General features: G+C 35.1%; 1 protein-coding gene across 1 annotated transcript; it reads left to right on the forward strand.

Annotated features, from left to right (window-relative positions):
* Nucleotides 1-6172, forward strand: LOC147545393 (mitochondrial import receptor subunit TOM40-1-like). Its single transcript, XM_086634321.1, has 11 exons — nt 1-429; nt 1134-1215; nt 1320-1419; nt 1562-1657; nt 1774-1824; nt 2440-2505; nt 3700-3801; nt 4445-4513; nt 4613-4696; nt 5213-5308; nt 5910-6172. Exons 1-11 carry the CDS (start codon nt 291-293, stop codon nt 5964-5966), a joined length of 942 nt encoding a protein of 313 aa, XP_086490447.1. The 5' UTR covers nt 1-290; the 3' UTR covers nt 5967-6172.
* The last annotated feature ends 3545 nt before the right edge of the window (nt 6173-9717 follow it).

Consider the following 9717-nt stretch of genomic DNA (forward strand, 5'->3'; position numbering starts at 1 on the left):
TAGTTTCTCATGGGATGAAGTAAATAGTGTATTTCCCTTGGAAATTCACCGTAGCTCCGCCCTCCTAAAAAGAAACCACACTCAAGTAAATGTAGGCGTAGGTAGGTAAAAGTAAACCCTTCATAAACCCTTGAAGTCGCGGCCTCCTGCCTCTCCCTTTCTCTCTCTTCTTCCTCTCTATTTATTAGCCTACTCCACCGATCGAACTGGTTTCCTTCGCCGATCTTAACTTTTACTGATTCAGAGAATCAGAGAGTGAGAGAAAGAAGAAGAACTTACGAACCCTAAAAATGGGATCCCAGGTCGAATTCGTTCCTCCAGTTCAGCACCCTAATAATGAAGTGAAGCCCAAAAACGAAGAACCGAAAGTCGATTATCTCAATCTCCCTTGTCCCCTTCCTTATGAAGAAATCCATCGAGAAATTTACAGTGAGTATTCATTCTTCCCTTTATTTCTTATTCAATTTCTACCTATTTTAAGTTCTTAGCGAGTTTTCTACTCGATTGCCTGTTCTTAAAAAGTCTGTTTTTAACATTATAGTTATCCCACAAAAGTTATCTCTTCCTTTTAATGAGATTATCATAAAAAAAAATTGTTCTTTGTAGTTTTGATTAGAGGGTTTTGGTTGATTTGAGAATGTTGGTTACTTCCTGCATCATTAATATAAGTGATAAATATATATGATTTGAATGACTACTTGATAAATTTTTTAACTTTGTTGTTACTATTGTATTAGCTTCTTTGGGTAATTATAGGTGGGTCAGCTTCATTTGGATTTGAAGATTGGCAAGTGGCAAGCTACGCTAGTGTGGCAAGTTGAACTAGTTTTTAGGGCTCCTTAATGGAGTCTTGAGTAGTTTCTATCTTGAAAATATCTCAAGCACTTCGCTTTTTGTCTTGTTTATTGCTTTGACTTGTTATTGTTTCTATAATGAACTAATTTCCATGCCCTGTGTGTACCCAAGGCATTATATTCAATGTATCCGTTTCTCCTAGTCAAGTTATCTTAATAAGATATATTTAACGAATTGAAGCTATAAATGTTTAATGACATTTAAATGAATGGATAAATCGTGTTGAAGAATATACCTCTACGGGTAGTCTTTTGTTGATGTACAATTTTATTTTGCAGTGTCCTTGAAGCCGGAACTGTTTGAGGGCATGCGCTTTGACTTCACCAAGGGACTTAATCAGAAGTTCTTCCTCAGCCACAGGTACATATTTTTTTTGTCATATAATTCAACATTACAAAGGTTTCCTTTTGGTTATGCTTCTTGCTTCTGAATTGTGATAACTAATTTTTCCAACTTCTTGACAGTGTCTTCATGGGACCAATGGAGGTACCAGCTCAGTCAACTGAGACCATCAAAATTCCCACTGCTAACTACGAATTTGGGGCTAACTACCTAGACCCGAAGGTAGCTTTCTTTCATGCTCATTCCATTTCATAAGAAATCATTTTTTATTGATACAAGGAAAACACACACCTTCATCAAATTACTAGTCCTTCAACTTTCTTATGTTCTTAAAATTATGTGTGGCGTTAATGGATACTTACAGCTAATGCTTTTGGGAAGGATTACGACTGATGGAAGACTAACCGCAAGAGTCAAGTGCGATCTGACCGAAAAACTAATGCTGAAGGCTAATGCTCAGGTAATTGATGCTTAATTGAAAGTTCGTTTTGTGTATATTCTGGGACAACGCCCTCATGTGTTCGCTCGTTTCTTCCTAAGCTAAGTCTTTTAATTTGTTGGCACTATTTTCTCCAGCTTACAGGTGAGCCACATATGTCCCATGGCATGGCCAATCTCGATTACAAGGTACTCTTTGTTACTTATGATTACCCTTAATAGTCTTATTTCTTTCAAGCTGCCCATCTAAATAATTTTTACTTCTAATTACACTTACAGTAATATGTTTTGCTACTAATGTGACTCACTCTGTCAATAAAATATTTAACTGCATATTCTTCAAAAAAAAAATATTTAACTGCATTTTGTCTGATTTGGTGATATTCAACGTAATAAGTTGTATAGAGTGCCTTAAACTTTGGCATAATATTGTTGAGAACTTGAGATACAAGTCTACTGCTAAAGTGAATGGTTTCTGGGAGAAAGATGTAAATGCTAAGTTATTAGCCAATATTTATCTCGCCAAGCTGGAACCTCCTCTGTTAGAACCCCACCTCCCTTTGATTGGTTGATCCGTAATTCGTCTTAAGACCCAGGGAATAATCCTCATTAAATAAATGGTTGTCTCACAAATCACAAAAATAAAAAATATATACCAACTCCAACTTAAATTATTAGGATTATGTGCCCAAATCTTCATATTACCTTTATGTGATAAGTTCTTAGGTCTAAGATCTGGTACCCTTTCCCATTGAAAAATATTCTAATGAGCAGTTCTGTACTTCTGTTTTCTTTTTCATACAGGGTAAAGATTTCAGAACTCAGTTTCAAATTGGCAATGGTGGTCTATTTGGCGCTAATTACATCCAAGTAAGCAACCTGGTGACTAGATATCTTGTTTAAGATAAAGGAAACCCGTTTTTACCCTTGTAATAGAGCTTTGGTTTTTGTTTTGATTACCATGTGTCTGTTGATAGCTGGTTATCGTTTATGTGGTTTCATAACTTTCATATCATCTTTCCTTTGGCTCATTATCCTTCTAGTAGGTATTTCCCACAACTACAAAACTTCATATTTTCTACCTCAAAACTTAATTCTGCAGAGGCTGTGTGGTGTCTACGCATATGCGTGTGAGCATGTGATTTTATATACCCTTGTTTAATGAACTTCTATGTTTACCGTTTCGTGATGATAAGGGAAGGCTGGGGCCGCTGGGCTCTCTTTAGTTAATGATTTTTATTGTTTTTATAACTTTTACGTGTAAATATGTGATCTGGAGGTTGGGAATCACCAAAGAGGTGCTTTCAGAGCTAGTTATACAGTGTTCGTAACTAAACAGTGTCATATTTCTTCGTGGCCTATGTCTCTCTGTGTCTCGAACAGTCCCATGACACCTTTTCGTGAATAAATCCTCAGTCGTAGTGAATCCTACAATTCCTTTTCAAAGTCAACACTGTTACACCCAGCAATACAATCTTACTTTATTTCTCAATTGCTGAGATGTTTGATTTGTTATAACTCATCATGATATAAATGGAGGATCTGGCCCTGGGATGTGAATCATCTTTCTGTCATGTTAATCTTTTGCTCACTATTGCTTTTGGAAAGGGAAAATGGTTATTTCTAGATGATTTTGTTTTAGTCATTTATCATGATAGTGAAACAATAATATTGAAATGCTTATACACATCATCCAGTTATGATCAAAATCAAATACTTAGGCGAACGTGTATCTCTAATTCTCTCGGTATCACGCTGGGAATTTCTTTTGATGAAGAGGAAAGTCCCGGCTGTATCTGGTATTCTGGTTGAATTTTCTGTGAGTTTCCTTTGGAATGAGTTACATCCTAGTAAGAGAACTCAATTTGTCAAACATAGTTTATGAGTCTCTCGTGCAAATACTAAGTTATTCAAAAAAAAATTTATTGTCAACGCACTTGTTCTTGTACTAAACACACATACAGATTTCTCTTTATATTGAACATAGAATCGTGTTTGTATCATTCATATTGGATCAATCGTTACCTTAAAGCGTTGTATTTTTGTTTTTCCTCCCCTGTACAGAGCGTCACTCCACATTTGTCTCTGGGCAGTGAAGTGTTTTGGGCCGGTCAACAACGGAAGTCAGGCGTTGGTTTTGCTGCACGTTACGCCACAGATCAGATGGTAGGTTCACACAGTTCAGGACCTGTTACTTTTTCTGTACTACTGTCATCTGTTAATATCATTATTAATTATTATGCTATAGTGTTGAAACGCGGAGGCGAAGGCTAGTCGGTCGAATGTGGACTATCAAGTGGGACCGAGTAGTCTTCGTATAAGTGGCCATAAATAATATATATATGTAATTAACAAAATTCTTGTACGCAAACATATGAAAATTTTAATACGAAAGAATCCAAATCTTGTACCAGATCAATATATTTCCACATCAATAGTAATTTGCATCATCAGACATCTAGTGAGTCCCTACTTGTACATAGAGAAACCGATTTATTGGTGGGGCTGTGAGGTGGCCGCTTGGTTAACTCAGTGACCTACTCGGGGAGTTAATTGGTTTTTGAAACGAGTAGACTAATATCCTTTTCTCGACTCAGTAGATTTTTGTCTAGTGATTTGTCGAAGAACCCGAGTACTAGGGAGAATTTAGAGAATGAACTAGAGAGGGCATCGGACTTTAAGAATTTGATTATGTTATTTGAGTAGTATTGCACTCCTTCCGTTCTAGACCATTATTTTATTTGGATAAGCGGTTAGAAGCATTGTTAAACTCCTATCTAAAAGAAAATTTTTGGTTTGCTCCTGACAGGTTGCAACAGGGCAAGCTGCTAGCACGGGGATGCTCTCTCTGAACTATGTTCAGAAGGTTTCTGAGAAAGTAAGAAAGTTGGTCATGTAATTTCTGTTCCGTTTATTTAAGCTATTCCTCTTGTTTCCGAGGAAGGTTAGAAATTTGGATTTATTCTCTGTTGTACAGGTTTCTCTAGCATCAGAGTTCATGTACAACAGCATGTCAGGGGATGTAACGACGACGGTTGGTTATGATTATATACTCAGACAGGTAACTCCTACAACACCCAATACCCTGGATATAAGCCTTTCTGCTCTTGGTCTTTGCTTTTGAATTTGATGCATAATTTTGTGGTTCACTGAACTTTTTGATTGAGTAATTGTATGTACCCTTATCAAGGTATTTTGTTGCTTGCCTAGTGTGTAATAAATAATAATTTTGAAAAGCAAAAGAAAAGGTTGAATGCAAAATGGTGTTTAAAAGGCGGATGTGGGATACTTCACTAGGCTCACCTAGAAATGTGACAGTCACTTTCGAACTTAAAGCTATAAACTAAGTATCACCTTGTTTGCTTGTGGTCTCTTTCTTTCGTCCCTAATCCCTATTAGATTACTGTTACAAACTTTTTTTCCTTAATCTCTTCATCGTCACCAAATGCCAAACCAAAGTTAATCTGAATAGAAGATGAGATTTCAGGATATATCTAACTCCACTGAAATGGACTTCATTTATACTAGCAAGATTAAAATTTATGTGATCAATTTTCTGTGTCGTGCTTGTTTACAGTCTCGTCTACGTGGGAAGATTGATTCTAATGGCTGCGTTGCTGCATTTTTGGAAGAACGGCTTAATATGGGTCTCAATTTTGTTCTCTCCGCAGAGGTGATACATTCATTTTATTTCTCCCATGCATGTCCTTTCTCCATATTCCCAGTTGGTTGTTAATTCTTTCCCTTTGGAAGTTAACTATTTAGGCTTCTCTGCCCACCTTTTCGTGAACCTTTTACCATGTAAAACTAGGTCAAGGAAATCTAACATCAGTTCATAGACAAAATAAAAGGAGTTGTCAGTCGTAGACAAGTCACATGAAAGAAAATCTTAAGAGTTTAGGGTCAATCTGAGCCAAGATTTTTTACTAGGACGGCAATTTGGTATTGACATCAGCAGTCCACTGGGACAGATTCAATTCAAAGCATTACCTTCGGTTAGTTCTGAAATGATTAGAACAGATTAGGGATAAGTCTTCTGTTATAGGTTTATATCTATCAGAAACATCTAGGGAAGCCTATTTTTTGCCACAGTACCTCAGAGGTGTGGACGTGTGGTAGTATTTTTACATATGCCTCTAACCTTTATATACTTGGAAAAAATTTAGATTCTCCGTTTGATTATTGTCCTGTTCATTGTGCGCGTACGTTAAGTCCAACCATGATTTAGGGGTCAAAATCAATATTTAATCTTCGCCGTACAATTTTCGTTGCAGCTTGATCATCGAAAGAAGGATTACAAATTTGGGTTTGGACTTACAGTAGGAGAGTAAGTCTTAAGTATTTCTCCATTCTTTGTTACTCGCTTCGTTCATACACTTCTTTCAACTTGATCTTGTTTTGGCGATATGGCGAATTACATCTCTAGATGTGTTAACGAACTCAATTTTGTATTTTGTCTTTGAGATTGTCTGAACAAACTGCATGATTTATGGCGGCATAATTTATGATTAACAATCTAAGTACATTCTTTTGCTTACTCCATGGAGTTCTTTAGTTAAACAAGGATCAGAATTATGATGCCTTCAGTTTCTCTGTCATTTTTTGAGGTACTTGGAGGATATCTAGGCAAACTCACATCTCTGTTACAGTTCAAAAAGTTCTATTTCGTATTTTGGTTTTGACTTTTGTGTTGCTTTCCTTTTAGTTCCTCGACGGTTTAAGTAACTCTATAGTATGGTAATAAATTATTTTTATGCCAACTCTGATTTAGGCCGCTTATTTGGGGAAATAAGAAAATCATCAGAAGGTGTAAAATTTTTAAGAGAAAATGTGAATTTTGAGAAATTTTCTGGGGGTGCAAAATTTAGAGAAACAATGCATCTTCTTCTCACGTCTCTACTCCTCTTCTTTCTATCCTCATTCCTATCTTTTTAACCCGGAAAAACCGATCTGGTTTGAGGCAAATCCCCCAAACCAGATATACTACTGTTCAGCGTATTGACGGATAAAGAGAGACAGATAAAATATTAGCACCAGACTCTAGAAGTGAAGTAAACATATGATGGAACTTGATGTTGGGTAGAATTTCAAGAGATGAAGAAAAAAAGATATCAAAGAAGAAATTGTGAAATTTTGGGAAATTGATTCTAAGGCTTGTTTGATGAGCGGGTCGGTAAGGCTTAAGATTTCATAATCTGAAGTTTCGGGTATTGGGTAGATAGTAGAGCTAAATGATGGAAGATGATTGATGGGTTTGTTTCAGAAACTTGTTTGCTACCAGGAGAAGTTAGAGATGTTAATTATGGATTAATGGTCTTTGATCATTTGTTTTCCTAATTCTACCAATGAGATTATGTGACCTATTCCTGTGGCTGGATATAGTGTACTGTTTTCTTCGCTTCTTCTTCTCGCAATAACTTGATGTTACTACTGTTTTCTTTGTCTTTTCGGCTTGAGTGAGAAGAAGAGGGGAGAGAAAGAGGGAGGGGAAGGGAGAGAGAGGGAGAAGGAAGAGAGAAATAATGGTGCTGATGGTGGTCGTAGGTGGTTGACGACGAAGAAGAAGAAAGATTCCAAAAAAAAAAAGATTAGAAGTTGTCTGCCGGCGACTATTACCAGGTTGCAGAAAAAAATAGTAGTGGGGTTGGAAAAAACAAAAACAAGTCAAAATATTTCATTAGAAATTATTTCTCCATAACACTTCAAAAATATATTGGTCAACTAAAATTGACTAGTTTCTTATAAAGGTTTTGCACCCCAGATAATTTTTTTATTTACCCAAATCAACAGCCCTGATTTATTATGATGTATTGTTCGTCACATAGCCCTATTATTTGAGACCCTCGACTTTGCCTCAACAGACCATGGTAATTTAGCCTCATCTGCCTTCCCCTAGTTTATGCCCGGGCCTTTAGGGTGTGTACATATTGATATAAGCATTCATGTTGTGTTTAGAATTCTGTGGCATTTCAAATTCCAACTGTTTGATATGATGTTTGAAGAACATTATTCATGCCGCCTTCCAATTTCTACACGAAAAAGTGATAGGCCCCTTCGACTAGTGGATTGAGTCAGGATGTTTAGGGTTTATATGCGGAATGACATCTTTTTCAAGGATCAGCGTATTAATAAGATAGAAGTGGAAATTCATGATTTGTTAAATTTGAGATAGAAGCACGTAACTGTCATGAAACTATTATTACGTCATGACATTATTTTACATCAAGAAGATGAAATAAGCTCATAAACTATGAAAAAAGACATTACAAATCAAAGGCCAAGGAATACTATATTTACTAAAAGTCTAAAACTTAATGCATAGTTGTATAATAGTTTTTTTTTCCTAATTAGAGATTCATATTTGATTTAAACAAATACATTAAACAATTGAGATTTATCTATATAACAAATGAATTAGATATTATCTGATGTGCATTGTACATCGTACTTTGTTATTAGTTTCAACATCACGATTTATTGATTTACATATGGATAGACACATCAAAGGGTGCAAAATAAGCATATAAAAGGTCATGTGAACTAATCCTTCTTTGATTGTGTTGGTAGGAAAATGCTTCCCATCTAAGTATTACTTGCTCTCTTTTCCTTCCAACTCTTCTTTGAAGTTTTCAACTAAATTCTTGGCAGCTTATTGATCATGGGTATAACATAAAATATCAAACCATTTTTTGGTTGAAAAGTGCCAAACTTCATCTTAATAATCATCATTCTATTCCTAGTCTTTCTTAACAAAAAGAAGCATTAGGTCAGGAATTAAGAAGGCACATTTTAACTCACTCAAATTGTCACATGCATAAGGAACAAAATAGTTAGGCCTCAATCCTCATGACTTGGTTGTTTACATAAAATAAACCACCAATAATATGAATTGCATGAGTTTTAAGTGATCAATCTCTTATATTAATTTATACATATTAAAAATGAGTTTTAATGTGCTGAAGATTCCTTTCGTAAAATTATTTAATCAATGTTTATATGCTTATATCTGCCGTTAACCGACGAGATAAAGAGAGAGAATTTTGGTGGTGAAAAAAAAAGAGTGATATGATTCGATACATTATAAAATTTCTAAGGTTTCAATTGTATACGAATACGCGCTTAATAAAATAATAATAACATAGATATACCTATGTCACTCTAATCTGAAATGATCTTTCTTTAAGACTAATCTATAAGTATGTATATATACTGTCATGAAAAATTCATTAGGCTATTCATTGTTGTTTTTTCCCTTGCTTTAATCTGAAATGATTAGATGAGAGAAGGTAATTAATTTATAATGTCAATGTGTACTCCACTAATACTTTAGATTGCATCATCTTCATCTTACATGATTCTTATCCACGAATGAACTAAAATCATTGGGTTTATGAATCATCAAAATTTACTACTTCATTGTCGATTTGCCATGGTTAAAACTCATCGTTGTGTTGGCAATCTAAGATCAAAATCGTGGGTGAGTGGGAAAGATTATGTAATTCACGATCAAAATTGTCAGAAGACTAAGGTTTTAGAGAAATTGCCGATTGAGGTTTTACAGATGCAACTTATGACATGACAAGAAACCAAACTGCTTTATTATATGAATAACGCATAATGTTGTTAATACTATAACTACTACTCGAGATATAAAATATTCATAAGTATATGGTAAATATGCATATAACATAAGTTTGTGGTTAGTTAGTGATGTTAAATCTATAAATATAATATTTAAGATCAAGGGCATGGACGCCATGGTCGTGTGGTATTCATTGTTTGGCCTTTTCCCAACTATGATTGAGGCTGACAGTCTATATCTGTCCAACACTGATATCGACACGCATATCTTATTGATGTTAGTGACGTATGTTTGTAGAGCAATATTTAATGGGATTCGATGTTTTTAGATATTAAAATTGATGGTAATTTATATTTGCAACTTCATAATTTGGTATTAGTGTTTTGCAGATAGATTATGCACTTGTTTTGCAGTGGACTCAGGGCTGAGAAAGATCCATGTAGTTAGATTTTAGAATTTATAGTGTGGTAAAAGTGGATTTCTAAAGAGAATTCCATATC

Source organism: Eschscholzia californica, unplaced genomic scaffold (genome assembly GCF_041429995.1).
Source record: "Eschscholzia californica isolate CP2 unplaced genomic scaffold, dmEscCali1.0.p SCAF_4, whole genome shotgun sequence".
NCBI classification, from domain to species: domain Eukaryota; kingdom Viridiplantae; phylum Streptophyta; class Magnoliopsida; order Ranunculales; family Papaveraceae; genus Eschscholzia; species Eschscholzia californica.